The sequence below is a fragment of the Podarcis pityusensis genome (assembly GCF_964106645.2).
Source record: "Podarcis pityusensis genome assembly, chromosome: 5".
Classification (NCBI taxonomy): Eukaryota; Metazoa; Chordata; class Lepidosauria; order Squamata; family Lacertidae; genus Podarcis; species Podarcis pityusensis.
This window is the reverse complement of record NC_138032.1, coordinates 98,265,154-98,281,546: the sequence shown is the minus strand read 5'-3', so window position 1 is coordinate 98,281,546 and position 16,393 is coordinate 98,265,154. Positions and strand designations below refer to the sequence as shown.

Genomic DNA, 16,393 nt, shown 5'->3' with positions numbered 1-16,393 from the left:
ATACCGCTTTATATTTTTAATAAAAAACCTCAAAGCGGTGTACAGCATATTAAATCAATAAATAATAAAACAATAGCCGGGCGATGTTCCTCTGGCCTCATGAGGAGCCTCTTCAGTAGGGCTGGGTGAGTGGGGGCCTCGCCTGCTAGGCCAGGTGGATTGTGGACCACAAGTCACATTACCTCTGACTTTTGGTCATGCTGGCTGGGGCTTATGGGAGATGTAGTTCACAACATCTGGAGAATACAATATTGGCTATCCCTGATTTAAGGGATAGGGTATGACCAGTAGCATCTGACTTATTTCAATGGCAGACATCTCTGCCCCCACCATGTCAAATCCCAATCTGCTTTTGAAACACCTTTGAGTTTCAAAATGCAACTCACCACAAAGCACGGAGGACTGCTCTTGGAGAAACGCTGTTAAAGCTTTAATGGACATCACATAAAAGCTTTTGGATCCTGGCCCAAACTCCTAGCTTTCTTACAGTAATGAAGATGATGGGAGAAAGGCTTAAAAGTGCAGAAACTTCAGAAGAAGTGTATGTTGTTAGTAAGTTCAGATGTACTATAAATGATATTACCACTGTTGCCCAAATTTCAAGTCAATCACAGCTTATTGCCTTTTTTTATACATACTATACAGTTTCTCTTAAGTACTTAAAAATAACTCCTGGCAAGAAAAATATGATATTGCAGTTACATACCTTTTAGCTCACTAATGCTTTGAAATAAAAGCACAACAGAGAGAACTGTGCAAAGTAGTTTGCTCCCATCTATTGCTTTTGTATTTTCACGTCATACGAAACAAAAAACAAAACACAACAAAAAACAGCCTTAGTACATATCCTTGTAGATTTCTTGTAGTAAAGGATGTAAGTGTGCATCAGATTCAGTCTTTTTGATAATCTGAACAAGCTGAGCATGTTCTGTGACAAGCTGTCGGAGGTCAGCCATTTTCTGTAGAAGCTTTGGGAAAAGGAAGATGTCATCAGGATGGTTGTTCTGCAAGTGAAGTTTTAGTACATGCACAATGCTCTCCTGCATCTTTTCAATGTGTCTTATGTTTACAAGGCCAGGGCGATCTGTTCACCAAAACAAAAAAAAGCACATCAAGTTATTGTAGAAGAGTTAATCTGTGACCATAAATTATATTTGCTTAAGACCCTACTGAAAGACCCACTAAAAGACCCTCTCCCTAATGTTAACTGCAAGAATGAGGGTGGTAGAGTTTTTAAGACTGCTAGACTAGGGAAAACCCACTTCAAATCCTCATACAGCCACAAACCACGAGACCAATATAAACAGAAAGCAGCTTTTAAACAGACAAAAACATGCTTTTATCTGTTAAACTGTTTTGCCTTGTCATTTATAGCTATCCTTTTGTCCATTTTTGCTCTCAACCAACTCAAACAACTTATGAAAGGAAATTACTAGAAACAGGGAAAGGTAAAATTCATATGAGGTCCATGAGGAACAGCAGCTAATCATTCATTCTGCACAGTATAACACAAGAAATATTCCAGTCTTTCCATCTGTTTCTCAACCACCCAAAATCCACTGTTATATTCTTTATCTTACTGTTATTTGCTTAAATAATTGCTTTATTGCTATTGTTAGCTGCCCTGAATACTATTGCAGAAAGGTGGGGAGGTAGTATAAATGGAAATAATCACTAATTAGAATACATAGGTATAGAAGCTTTAAGTCTTACCTCCGCAACAAATTATAGCAGCCACAAAAAGAGCTATATCACTGTCATCTAACTCCAATGCATTGAATTTCATTGCAAAATCAAACTTCGGTTCCATGATATCACAAAATGGCTTCCTTAAACTTTTGAGGAATTCTCGAGTTATAAAACCATTTCCGTAGGCTACTAGCATTCCATCTTTGTTCATTACAGAGGCTAATGTGGCAAAAATGGCTTCATAAACTCCGTATTTTAATAGTGTCACCTGGTCATTCAAGTCTAGGTTAGAGAAGCCAGGGATGGATTTGGCAAATTCTGTAAGTTCTGTTACAGCTTCGACGGAGGTACATTGGCAGCAGTGGAAAATTCGAACTTCTGCCTCCTTGTTTTGTATTCCATTGGCTACCAGTTTTGCCACCAGTGTCTTCTCTGCCATACACAATGTATCCATATCATGTATAACAAATGGCTACAAAGAGATAGTAAAAGTAAATATGTTAACTATTTACAAATATACTAATAGCAATAGAATATACTAAGATATTAACAGGAAGAAAACCAATATAATCAAAGCCACTACTGAAGGCGTATCTTCAGAAGCAGGTTGAATGGAAGATGGAATCCACCCATGTAATCAATTGTTCAAGAACATTCAGCATTTTGAAAGAGATAATGAATACACTGTAAGATGACACCACCAGAAGCATTTGCCCCATGTGGATTTGCTTGTATAGTTAAGTCTCACAGCCTAAGGTAGTAAGCTTTAAGACAAAGGTTTGGAACCCACAGCCTTGGGCACCACATCTCACAATGGCATCCCAACCCCACAGGGACATATTCTCAGAAGGCAAAGAGAGCCGCAGATGGAAGGCACATGCTAATGGCTTTGTAGCCAAAATGCCCACACCCACAAGCACGAGGGGGACATCTGTGAGCATGGGTGAACCCCAAGATCAGGCAACTGCACACAAGGAGGGGTAGAGGAAGAGTTATGCATGCGTAGGAGAAGGCACTTGAAGCACCTTCAGCAGGGACTTGTCAGCCAAGCCACCTGTTCATTGCACAAGCAGCATTCAAAATAGTCAATGAAAAAATTATTGTATTGGGTCTTGAGGGAGGAGGAAACAAGACAACTAGTGTGGGGAAGGGAGCAGGAGCACATGGAGATATCACACAAGTTTGGTTGGGGCTCTAGCACATGCATTTATTTCCCTATAAAAACGATTTAAAATATTAGGGTGTTTTATATTTTTAAAAAATATATAAAAATCAAAAAGAAAAAGTCTATAAAGATCAGGATAATGGTTGAGGTTGGAAAAAGTTCCCCTGCCTATCAGAAAAAATAGGGGGTTTGGGTGCATAGGCTGCTGGTGCTGGTATAAACACCTAAATGAGCATATTAATGTCAAAGGGTCAAATCCTTTTTGCTCAAAAAAGAAAAGGAAAGGGTCCTTGTTTGATCTGTGTTGACAACACTGCTATTGTCACTGGGATATTTAAAAAGTGATCACAGCCAATGTTCTTAGAGTATATACCTTTTGCATTTAACCATTTAATACTGACTCTGACACCACCTCCATCTAATACATCACGCCTTATCTTGAAATGTATCCAGCCTTACATGAGAGACCCACAGTAACAACCGTTATATAATGCACCTGAGATCTTTCTATAGTTTAGGACTGGTATTGTGGGAGAGCAGGGCTCTTGTGCCTTAAACACCGATAACAGAAGAGGCACTATATTTGCGGCAAGCAAGAATACAAAAGTTTTTGCTAGCATGGAAGTACAACTACGAAAAAGCTGAGCTTGCTGACATCCTGCCAATCAGATAGCTTTTTACTTCTGTGTGTGCCTCAATTTATCTTTTCTGTGGGTCAATGGTCCTTCATATAAAAAAGGTTTCCTACCAGTTTGATATTTACCAAAGGAAAAAGATGGGGACAATATGTCCCCTGACCTAGTAACATAGCTGTCAACATTTCCCTTTTTTAAAGGGAAATCCCCTTATTTCGAATAGGATTCCTTGCAAGAAAAGGGAAAAGATGACAGCTATGCCTGGTAAGAGTCTTCTCACTTATTTACTTATACATCTGCAGCTACACAAGTAAATTAGCATATTCCATTGTTATGCAAATATGCTTATCTTTTGAGGGGAGGCTAGAGGATCTGATCTGCAGTGCACTTTGCCCAGAAAATTATGTTAGCACCTTTGCCTCTGTCTGGAGGAATGCCTTTGAACAGGCAGTACTAGAGTCACTGACTGAGTTCACTCATATGCTGCTTTTCCACAATGAGCTATGAATCATAGAATCATAGAGTTGGAAGAGACCACAAAGGACATCGAGTACAACCCCCTGCCAAGCAAACTTTCAAAACAAATACAGAGTATTAGAAATATGACTATACAAAATACGGAACATGTCAGAAAATTCAAAAACGACAAAACAATTTGGCAAACACAAAATAAATTCAATATAAGTAACAACAACCATCTAGGTTGTTGAATAGGTACATTGAATAGGTACAAAGCAAAACAAAAGTTAACTGCCAATAAAGATTCTGCACTCCCAGGAGCCTGCCTTAAATGCAGCTCAGAGGGAGGGGTAGATGGCACACAGCTGGCTCCCCCACCTCTCCTCCAGAGGAGGCTGACAGCAACACAAGGCAAGCGTTGGGGAGAGCAATGATGGCAAGTCTCTTCTCCAGCCTCCTGGAAGTACCAACTGGTAGTGCGGGTCTTAAAGCACTTGGCTATTGCACTGCTGACTGTGCCACTGAGGCCTGCTAGAGTGAGGGTGCTTTTCCATTACTGTGTGTGTTGCAATGCAGGGTGTGTCTTGGAGGGTGTACAGGTTCATTGGCTGCCTGTGTGTCATGTGGATGTTGTCACTGCCACAGTCCTGATTACTGGACTGTGGCAATGTTTCTGCAGATGCTGTGGGCATTTGGTTGTTTTTCTGATGTGCTTATTTCTCCTGATGTTGTACTTCCCTGCTCCTGACTACATGGACATAGAATTTGGAGCCTGCTTCAATAGAGGTGTACACCTAGCATAAGGCAAGTACAGGATTGCAAAATGTAACTACAATCCGATGCCCATCTATCTGGAAGCAAGTCCCATTGCCATTAATTGAATTTGTTGCTGAGTAATCCTGGACAGAATTGCACCCATCAACCAAATATTTCAATTCAGTGTGGTAAAGACTCCAATTCAGTTTATTCTGGAAAACCCACATCATTAGGACTATTCAAGTGGATTAAAAAAAAAACACAACACATTTTTCTTTCTTTGACACTCTAGCAACTCTGGCAAAATTACAACTTACTTTTGAAAATTGACCATTCAAAATCAGTTTACTATGTACCACCAGGGATTGTAAGAAGTAGTCGTGAAATACTGAGCAATTTATTATATGCATACATTGCCTGAATACTTTCATAGTTACATGTGATCTTAAAATAATATAATCTTTACTGCAATGAGGGCTATTGATTCAAATAGACACACCACCTTTAAATGGTGAAATAACAATCCCAATTTTCTTTTCAATCCTGTGTTCATTTTTTTTGCTTTTGATGTAAATACAATTAGAGAGGAATGATGTAAGGCCATTTCAGACCATTTCAAACTAGATGTTGTAAAACTTTGCTGCTTTTGCTGGAGAACTAAGGTATTGCAAGCGTAGTCATTTCTAAAACCCAGTTAATCATTTCCCAATGCAGTCAAAGAAGTTCATTCGGTAACAGAATCTCTCCCCCCCCCCCGTCTCTCTCATTCACCACCCCTGCCCCCACAAACACACCCCAGGGGATCTCTCCCCCCCTCAGCCAAATATGCTTCAGGAAGTGTCCAGTGTAAATTTGGCACCCTTGACGTGAAATGAATGAGGCTGAAGGATGTTTAACTTTGGCTGGATTATGGCATTAGTATTTTTAGTGGATTCGTTTTCGACTTACATCCTCTAAAAGAGGGGGAGCAGGGGAAACAACCTTCAGGACAAGATCCAACCAAAAGATAAGCACTTCTAAATCCCGTTGGACTTGTGAGAAAAAAATTATGTGTTTCCTTGTGCCAAGCAGATAAAGTTTCACATATCTCCAATTTATCTCTTCCACCTCCCTTTCCTTCTGTCCCTCTCACCCCCAACGCAAAACCACCTAGCCTAGTATGGCTACCACATAGTACAACAGGCTCAAAAGTAAAAGGGACCATTTCAGCATACAGGCTGCAACTTTTCATACTCATCTACAGGCAACATGACAAGGGGCGTGTGTGTCCCTATAATTAAAGCCCCATATCCTTTATTTCTTTTTCATTTGCTTAGAAGCAGTTGAAGAGGTTACGTGGTATGAGACTGCCCAGTTCAGCTGTATACTTCTATGAAAATGGCTAAATACGCAATAGTCAACTGCCTAGCAACAATACTTCAAAATGCCAGAAGTTACTCATACAAAGGTTTTAACAGATCAAGCAATTAGTCATTAAAATCTACATAAATTTGCACTGAAATAAACTAATATACTTTGAAGAAATTTCCATAATGCATGTCACCAAATAAGCACCTCCCACACCTGAGAGAGAGAGAGAGAGAGAGAATGGGAAATGCCTCTTCTAACACAGCCGGTTCCATCCGCAGTTCTTAGAAGTGCTTTTACTTGTCTTACATACACATTAGCTCACCATTTGCTTAGTTTGCTATTTTTAAACTTTATGATGGCAAATACTTACTGGATTGTTGCTGGTTTTTCCTGCAAGTATGAGTCTGGCTTTGACCTTGTTCATATTAAAGTTTTTCAAATACGCTTCATAAATTCTCTTGGCGAGTGATTTAAGATCTGCAATTTCAGAATTTTCTATACAATGATCACCTGTTAGAATTTCAGCTTTCAACTTTGCCTTCTCTGACCTTGGCATCCGTCCAAATCGAATCGCTGAGGAGAAAACATATTTAAAGTGGAACAGCAAAAACATTTGTTCTCCAGTTGTAAGCCTGATCTTAAGCTCAAATACTAGCTTACCAGGATCCTAGCAACAGCAGCACAAGGAGTAAACTAGCCCCACAGGCTGAGACCCCATTCCTATCTATTTGTGACCCCATAAAGAATTCAAGATACCGGGTCTGCTCGTTCCCACATCTTTTTGGGGAACGTCTACTCAAGTCCATCAGAAGTGGGAGAATGACTGCATCAACGCATCATCTCCTTTTACTAAGAAGCACATGGTAGCAGTGCCACAGTTTTTACAGCCTTTGTGGGTAGCTAACCCACAACTCCTTAATTATGTGAATTGCTGGAAAGCTGCAGCTAAACTGAGAAAGAAGGCTTAGAGAAGGTGTGTGAAGAGGAAAGAAACACTGCAAAAACAGAGACAGAATAAATGGATGGGAGAAAGATGAGGCTTTGGAGAAACCTGTAGAGTAGGGAAAGAAAAAGGGGCAACAATGAGGTGCAGAGTGATGCTTTGTATAATGAGAAGAAGAGGGTGCAATTTGAAGTACAGAAAGAAATAGGGTGTTAATGTAGTGAGTTCCCACACACTGCATTAAAACTGCAATACAAACACTTCCCACAGATAAATGCATCAAAAACATCTTTCTTATATTAATAAAAACCAAGAAGTGGTTTATTTGAGTTGTGTATCACCAACCAGACCATAGTCCAATATAGCAGCCACCAGTACTGTCCCTCCCTAAACTGAATTCCTATCTGCACCAACAGCACACAAACTGTGTAACAACTGAAGCGGAACCTAACATTGATTCAGTCACTGGCGTTATCTCAGAATGGCGCACCTTCAGATTCAGACCTAGCAACATTCTGTGTCCTATTGTAGCAATTTTACATTGAAATTTGTGAATGAATTTTAACTACAATGTTCAATATGTGAATAGTTTGAAACTGATTAGAGGCTTGTAGCCCAAGATAGGAAAAGAGGTGGTAAGGGAACACCTAGCTGCTTTAAATGAATTCAAATCTGCAGGGCCTGATGAGCTGCATCCAAGGGTACTAAAGGAGATTGCAGATGTAATTTCAGAGCCTTTGTCTATTATCTTTGAGAATGATTGGAGAACAGGTGAAGTCCCTGCATACTGGAGGTGGGCAAATGGTGTCCCCATCTTCAAAAATGAGGGGGAAAAGGATGCAGGTAACTACCGACCAGTGGACTTCAATACCAGGAAAGGTCCTAGAATAGATAATCAAATGGTCGGTCTGTGAGCATTTAGAAAAGGATGATGTGATTACTAAGACCTAGCAAGGGTTTCTCAAAAACAAGTCATGTCAGACAAATCTCATTTCTTTTTTTGATGGCGTCACAAGCTTGATGGATCAGAGGAATGCTGTGGACATAGTGTACCTTGATTTCAGGAAGGCTTTTGACGAAGCCCCCCATGATATTCTTTGTGATGAAACTGGCAAAATGTGGGTTGAATGAGGTAACTGTTAAGTGGATTTGTAGCTGGTTGACTGACCCAAAGTGTATTAATTAATGGTTCCTCATCATCCTGGAAAAAGGGCACCACAGTTTAAGCTGGAATGTGGGCAGAGGAGAGCAACCAAGACAATTAAGGGTCTGGAGACCATGCCTTAGGAGGAACAGTTGAAGGAGCTGAGTATGTTTAGCCTGGAAAAGAGGAGACTTAGATGAGATATGATAGCCATCTTCAAATATCTAAAGGGCTGTCACATGAAAGATGGAGCTAGCTTGTTTTCTTCTGCTCTGGAGGGTAGGACTCGAACCAGTGGTTTCAAGTTACAAGAAATGATATTCTGACTGAACATCAGGAATAACTTTCTGAAAGTAAGAGCTGTTCAACCATGGAACAGACTCCAATAGGAGGTTGTGGACTCTCCTTCCTTGGAGGTTTTTAAGCACAGGTTAGATGGCCATCTGTCTTGGATGCTTTAGATGAGGCTCCTGCATTGCAGGGGATTGGACTAGATGATCCTTGGGGTCCCTTCCAACTCTACGATGATTCCATTCTTTTCCCTTTGCTACCTTGCAATATCTGGAATTGCTCATAACAGTTCTGTGTTTCTTCACCTTCTGACATCAAACTAGATCCGAAGACTGGAGAACAGAAGGAGCATGGCATTCAATAAATGCTTGCGCAAACATTCACGCAGTGTTATATTTAGTAGGCTCCTATAGCAGTTCTCATGTTTCTGTTTGTGCAAGTAGACCATCAACTTTAGATTTGACTTTTCTAGCACAAGATACAGAACAATATTTGCATGAGCAGAAAATGTATTCCATATCTGGATGGGAACATATGAATCCAAACCATGTTTGCTTCAGTCCTGTATTTGCATAAGATGTCGTACCAGCTATCCATGCAGAATCATTCTCCAACTTATTTTTTGTTGAAGTAAAACAAAAATTATGGTCACTCTTACCTACCATTATGAGACATTCCAACTGAAAGGCACTTTTGAAAACGGCAGTACTGACATTTATTTCGATTCTTTTTCTGAATTTTGCAGTTGCGATCACACTTGTCGTATATAAGTTTTAGTCTGATTGTTCGCCTAAAAAAGCCCTGTGAAAAGTTTAAAGACAAGACATTAGGATATAATAAAAGCTTCTTATATTTGAATTGCATTACAATCCTAAACCTGTTTTTTATGAAAAAACACTTCAAGACAGTAGGACTTACTTCCAAGTAAAAATGTCTAGGATCGTTCTATACATTCCCCCCCAATTCAGCTATACAGTATGTAGATGTTAGAGTAATAGTAGCAAATTTTATGTAAAATATTAATTTACACATAATACTACATTGTGAAACTCCTCCTTGCTCTGATGAACATATCAACCTATGGTTAACACAGACATAAGAGCCAGATTTTCAGGCTCTTAATTCTCCCCATCTCATATATACTCAGGGTGTTAATGTTTTCAGTGGATCTGTTCAATACCTTACCTAAAGGATAATTTACATGGTAACTGGTTTAGTAGTATAAGGATGTCTGTGTTATAAATTATGTTCCTTTGTGTATGATCCCTGTTTATAAGATCATTATTAGCATCCATACTTTTTTGCATTTCATTTCCTTCTGACATATCTGCTACTCGGGATAATACTTTGTACATCTGATGAAGTAGACTATAGTCTAAAAAACTTATGAACCAATGTAGGTATTAGTCTTTAAGGTGCCAAAGGACTCTTTGTTTTTATTATTCCTACCATCATTTCTGGTTTTGCCAGGGCTTTAAAAATTGTAGATAGATAGAGTCAACGGAAGCCTCAGCTGGACAAAAATGTGTGTACACATTTTGTGCAGGGATAACTCTCTCCAACCACATTCAGTTCTCTTAAACTATCTCTAGCCCTTATTAGAACAGGAATCTAGCAATTTCAATCCGATCTTAAATTCCAAACAAACTGTCCACTAAATTACACCACCACTCAAATTATTTGCTTAGATTACATGAAATAATTGGGACATTTGAAGCTTTTATAGAATCAAGACATGTGGGAACCTAAATTATCGTGTCTTATCAGAAAAACAGACTTCCAACTTTACACAGGTAAATTCCAACACAATTAATGCAAATCTTATTCAACAACCTTCTGCAGCTCTGCCAACTCCCCAAAGGCAAGTCTGATGAAGCGAAGGTGGTAAAACATCCCACACAGTTGCACCAAGCTTTAGAGATGCAATTATGAGAAATGATTCCCACCCACCTCTCCAGCTCAAAGCTAGAAAGGAGCTGCTGTTTGGCCAGTGGGAAGAAGAAGAAGAAGAGTTTGGATTTGATATCCTGCCTTTCACTCCCCTTCAGGAGTCTCAAAGCGGCTCACATTCTCCTTTCCCTTCCTCCCCCACAACAAACACTCTGCGAGGTGAGTGGGGCTGAGAGACTTCAAAGAAGTGTGACTGGCCCAAGGTCACCCAGCAGCTGCATGTGGAAGAGCGGAGATGCGAACCCGGTTCCCCAGATTACGAGACTACCGCTCTTAACCACTACACCACACTGGCTCTCAAGAGCCTCTCTCTCAAGAGTGGGAGACCTGTGCATTCCAAAAGCCTCTGTCACCCACTGCCAATATTAGCCAAAACATTCCTTTTCTAAAGAGAAAGGTGGAGGCAGATGTTTGAGCAAAGCTGTGGGCAGGAGTGCCTCTGCCAGCAACCACCAATGGCCATATGAATGGCAAGCAGTAGACAGGCCAAGTGTTTCTACACCCAGCCAACCAGCAAAACAAGTCCCAGAGGGGAAGGCAGGAGTGGCTGTTTGGGTTGCATGGTGCCACTATACAAGATCCTGCTCCCCTCCTCTAACACTATTCTCAGAGTTAAAAGCATGGCAGAAACTATTCCCACAGTGAACCTGGTTTTCCAAGCTCCTCCAATGCCTAGTGTAGGTTGTGGAAACCCTGCCACCCTGTCTCCAGCTACAGACTTGGAAGGCAGAGGAGGGAAGCAGGCAATGGACCCTAATATTGTATGGAGGATACAGAAAGAGGTCAGGGGCCAACAGCCCAAATTTATGCATATCTGCAGTCCAAAGCACACTTACTTATAAGTAAGCCCCACTGAACACAGTGAGACTTGTTTCTGAGTAGATATGCATAAATCTGTTCCAGCAGGATCTCAATTACAAGTTTTGCCTCGGTTACCAAGGTCTGCCCAAGTTTATGGAGCTCTGAACATAACAAGTTAAATGAGATACTTTGAGTTAATAGCATAGTGTTAAAATAGATCGCATGAGGCATGTGTACCAATAATTCTTTATATGGCATTTTTCATAGGCACTTCCAATTTTTCTTTATTTCCAGTTCTTTAGCTCGCTTTGCTACTAGATGAATCCTTATTTTGCCCCAGTACAAATCTCTCAATTATCTGTCAGTAAAAGCATTATGATACTCATTTCATAATGTATTGTATGCTAAAGCCAGCCTCCCCAAGAAGCCTTCCCCAACCTGGTGCCCTTCAGATTCTGGACTACATTTCCATGAGCCCCAGCTAGCCTGGCCAATGGTCAGGTATGATGGACATATGATGGAGGTATGATGGCACCTCTTAGACCAGCATTTCTCAACCTGTGGGTCCCCAGATGTTGTTGAACTACAACTCCCATCACCCCTAGCTAGCAAGGCCAGAGCTCAGGGATGATGGGAGTTGTCGTCCAACAACATCTGGGGACTCACAGGTTAAGAACCGCTGTCTTAGACTATGTCATTGTCCGTGCTAAAGATCGCCATGATGTGCTCCTTATCAGAGCTATGACGAGCACCGATGACTGCTGGACAGATTACTGACTAATACGCTCCATGATGGCTATCAAAATTATACCTCAACGCAGGCTACAAGGAAGGAGACCAAGGTGCAAAATGAACACTCAAGTGCTTCAAGATCCCATTAAGTGAGATTGCTTCCAAACAACTCTTAAGGACTATCTGCTTTCAGAATTCCCTCATAACATTGAGGAACACTGGACCATCCATTATTGCAGCCTGTGAACAAACTACTGGCTGAAATCTTCAAAGTGGGCAGAACTGAACTTACGCAACAACTTCACAAGCTCATCAAAAAAATCTGGGAAAGAGAAGAAATCCCAGCAAACTTTAGGGATGCCAAAATTATCAATCTCTTTTAAAAAAGGTGACAGAACTGATTGTGGAAACTATCAAGGCATCTCTCTATTAGCTGCAGCTGGCAAAATTCTCGCAAGGATCTTAGCAAACCATCTCTTAACAATATCCGAGGCGACCCTTCCTGAATCTGAAAATGGTTCTAGGAGGAGAGTGGACATGATTTACACTGCTTGACTGCTTCAAGAAAAATGCAGAGAGCAAAACCAACCCCTGTATATGGCGTTTATTGACCTGACTAAGGCTTTCAACACTGTAAATCATAATGCCCTGTGGACTGTCCTTCTGAAAATTGGCTGCCCAGATAAATTTGTAAACATCATTCGGCTCCTCCATGATAATATGACAGCAACAATCGCAGATAACAATGGCTCTCAAAGTGCACCATTCACAGTGGGATCAGGTGTTAAACAGGGTTGTGTTATTGCCCCAACTCTATTCATTATTTTCATTGCCATGATCCTACACTTTGTCAAAGGGAAACTCCCCTCAGGAGTGGAAATCATATATCGAACAGATGGAAAGCTCTTCAATCTGAGCAGGCTGAAAGCAAATAGTAAGGTTACAATAACTTCCATCATAGAATTTCAGTACGCTGATGACAACGTAATGTGCGCACACTCAGAGGATGATCTTCACACCATCCTAAATATCTTTGCAGAAGCTTACGAAAAGCTTGGCTCAACATCCAAAAAACCAAAGTGCTGCACCAGCAAGTACAAAATAACTCCTCTGCAGTGCCACAAACCCAACTCAATGCTGTAACGTTGGAAAATGTTGATCACTTCTCCTACCTACGCAGTTATCTTTCCACAAGGGCCAACACTGATGCTGAAATCCAGCATCGCCTGAGCTCTGCAATGCGGCTTTCTCCCGACTGAAGTGCAGAGTGTTTGAGGACCGGGACATTCGCAGGGAAACCAAAATGCTTGTTTACAAAGCTATTGTACTGCCAACCTTACTATATGCTTGTGAAACATGGACCACTTATAAACGCCATCTCCAACTCCTCGAAAGATTCCATCAGTGGTTTCTCCGAAAAATTTTACACATCACTTGGGAAGACAGGCGAACTAGTATCAGCATACTGGAAGAAGCAAAGATCACCAGTGTTGAAGCAATGATTCTTCAACATCAACTTTGTTGAACGGATCATGTTGTGCAGATGCCTGATGATCGTCTTCCAAAGCAACTACTCAATTTTGAACTTTAAAATGGAAAGCGTAATGCTGGTGGTCAACAAAAGAGGTGTAAAGACTCTCTCAAGGCAAATCTAAAAAAATGTAGTGTAAACACTGACAACTGGGAAACACTGGCCTGCGAGCGCTCCAGTTGGAGAACAGCCTTTACGATTAGCCTTTAAGATTAAAAAGATTAGCCTTTAAGATTAAAAAAGGATGTGTACAAAAAATGGAAAAGGGGGGAAATCACCAAAGAGGAATTCAAACAAATAGCCAGCACGTGTAGACACAAAGTCAGAAAAGCTAAAGCACAGAATGAACTCAGGCTTGCTAGAGAGGTTAAAAGCAACAAAAAAGGCTTTTATGGGTATGTTCGTAGCAAAAGGAAGAACAAAGAAACAGTGGGGTCACTCAGAGGAGAAGATGGTGAAATGCAAACAGGGGACACAGAAAGAGCTGAACTCCTCAATGCCTTCTTTGCCTCAGTCTTCTCCGATAAAGAAAACAATGCCCGACCTGAAGAATTTGGAGCAAACGATTCAGCAAAGGAAACACAGCCCAGAATAACTAAGGAGATAGTACAAGAATACTTGGCTAGTTTAGATGTATTCAAGTCTCCAGGGCCAGATGAACTGCATCCAAGAGTATTAAAAGAACTGGCAGATGTGATCTCAGAACCACTGGCAGTCATCTTTGAGAATTCCTGGAGAACAGGCGAAGTCCCGGCAGACTGGAGGAGGGCAAATGTTGTCCCTATTTTCAAAAAGGGGAAAAGAGAGGACCCAAATAATTACCGCCCAGTCAGTCTGACATCAATACCAGGGAAGATTCTGGAGCAGATCATTAAGCAAACAGTCTGTGAACACCTAGAAAGGAATGCTGTGATCACCAACAGTCAGCATGGATTTCTGAAAAATAAGTCATGTCAGACTAACCTGATCTCGTTTTTTGACAGAATTACAAGCCTGCTAGATGAAGGGAACGCAGTGGATGTAGCCTACCTTGATTTCAGCAAGGCATTTGACAAGGTGCCTCATAATATTCTTGTAAAGAAGCTGGTAAAATGTGGTCTTGACTATGCTACCACTCAGTGGATTTGTAACTGGCTGACTGACCGAACCCAAAGGGTGCTCATCAATGGTTCCTCTTCATCCTGCAGAAGAGTGACTAGTGGGGTGCCACAGGGTTCTGTCTTGGGCCCGGTCTTATTCAACATCTTTATCAACGACTTGGATGATGGACTCAAGGGCATCCTGATCAAATTTGCAGATGACACCAAATTGGGAGGGGTGGCTAACACCCCAGAGGACAGGATCACACTTCAAAACGACCTTGACAGATTAGAGAACTGGGCCAAAACAAACAAGATGAATTTTAACAGGGAGAAATGTAAAGTATTGCACTTGGGCAAAAAAAATGAGAGGCACAAATACAAGATGGGGGACACCTGGCTTGAGAGCAGTACATGTGAAAAGGATCTAGGAGTCTTGGTTGACCACAAACTTGACATGAGCCAACAGTGTGATGCGGCAGCTAAAAAAGCCAATGCAATTCTGGGCTGCATCAATAGGAGTATAGCATCTAGATCAAGGGAAGTAATAGTGCCACTGTATTCTGCTCTGGTCAGACCTCACCTGGAGTACTGTGTCCAGTTCTGGGCACCACAGTTCAAGAAGGACACTGACAAACTGGAACGTGTCCAGAGGAGGGCAACCAAAATGGTCAAAGGCCTGGAAACGATGCCTTATGATGAATGGCTAAGAGAGCTGGGCATGTTTAGCCTGGAGAAGAGGAGGTTAAGGGGTGATATGATAGCCATGTTCAAATATATAAAAGGATGTCACATAGAGGAGGGAGAAAGGTTGTTTTCTGCTGCTCCAGAGAAGCGGACACGGAGCAATGGATCCAAAGTACAAGAAAGAAGATTCCACCTAAACATTAGGAAGAACTTCCTGACAGTAAGAGCTGTTCGACAGTGGAATTTGCTGCCAAGGAGTGTGGTGGAGTCTCCTTCTTTGGAGGTCTTTAAGCAGAGGCTTGACAACCATATGTCAGGAGTGCTCTGATGGTGTTTCCTGCTTGGCAGGGGGTTGGACTCGATGGCCCTTGTGGTCTCTTCCAACTCTATGATTCTATGATTCTATGATTCTATGAAAGGTGTCATGGGCTTTGAAGACACTCAAACTCAGGATGCAAGGGAGAAACATGCTAAGAGGGAGGCACGCCTTGCAAATCCACACCGTGATCAACTCCCACCTGGAAACCAATGTCCCCACTGTGGAAGGATGTGTGGATCCAGAATTGGCCTCCACAGTCACTTACGGACACACTGTTAAAACTGTGTTTATGGAAGACAATCTTACTCGGCTATGAGTGATCGCCAAAGAAGAAGAGAGGGAGGAGGAGGAGGACATTGTAGTCCACAACCTCTAGGGTGCACCAGGTTGGAGAAGGATAACCCAGAGCATCAGAGGCTATCCCTCAATCCACACTTAAGCACATTCCTGCCCAAACCCATTACAGTTGTGCTCAGGTATGAACAAACTGAGGAATGCCGAGTCTTACTAAAGCTGAAGCCATTGTCCAATTTACAAAATGGTCAAATAAAACCATTCTCAAAACATCAAACAAAAGCCTGGTTTATGAGCAAAGTAGTTATAAACTTATTCCAGACTATTTTCAGTAATGTAATTTTCTGACTGAATTGTGTATAATAAAACAACATAGTTATGTGTCCTGTGCACAGGAAAAGGTAGTTTCCATCTTAAATCATAGTTTACATTTAAGTTGTAATACCAAAAAACTTCATGTAAAAAAATGACACACTATACTTTGAAGCAAAATTAATTAGAAGTAAGGCACATGGGTGTCAATAGAGTTTGTTTCCAAGTAATCATGCTTAGAAACTTACAGCACATT

At 41.2% G+C, this 16,393-nt stretch overlaps 1 protein-coding gene across 1 annotated transcript in view; it reads right to left on the bottom strand.

The window, feature by feature from the left end:
• Window positions 1-408: 408 nt before the first annotated feature.
• Window positions 409-16,393, bottom strand: part of PPARA (peroxisome proliferator activated receptor alpha) — a 35,252-nt gene continuing 19,267 nt past the window's right edge. The window contains exons 5-8 of the mRNA XM_081005601.1: window positions 9,095-9,233; window positions 6,425-6,627; window positions 1,714-2,161; window positions 409-1,084 (exon numbers count right to left, since the gene is read on the bottom strand). Of these exons, the coding sequence (XP_080861727.1) occupies window positions 837-1,084; window positions 1,714-2,161; window positions 6,425-6,627; window positions 9,095-9,233 (1,038 nt within the window). The 3' untranslated portion in view covers window positions 409-836. The remainder of the gene's footprint in view (window positions 1,085-1,713; window positions 2,162-6,424; window positions 6,628-9,094; window positions 9,234-16,393) is intronic.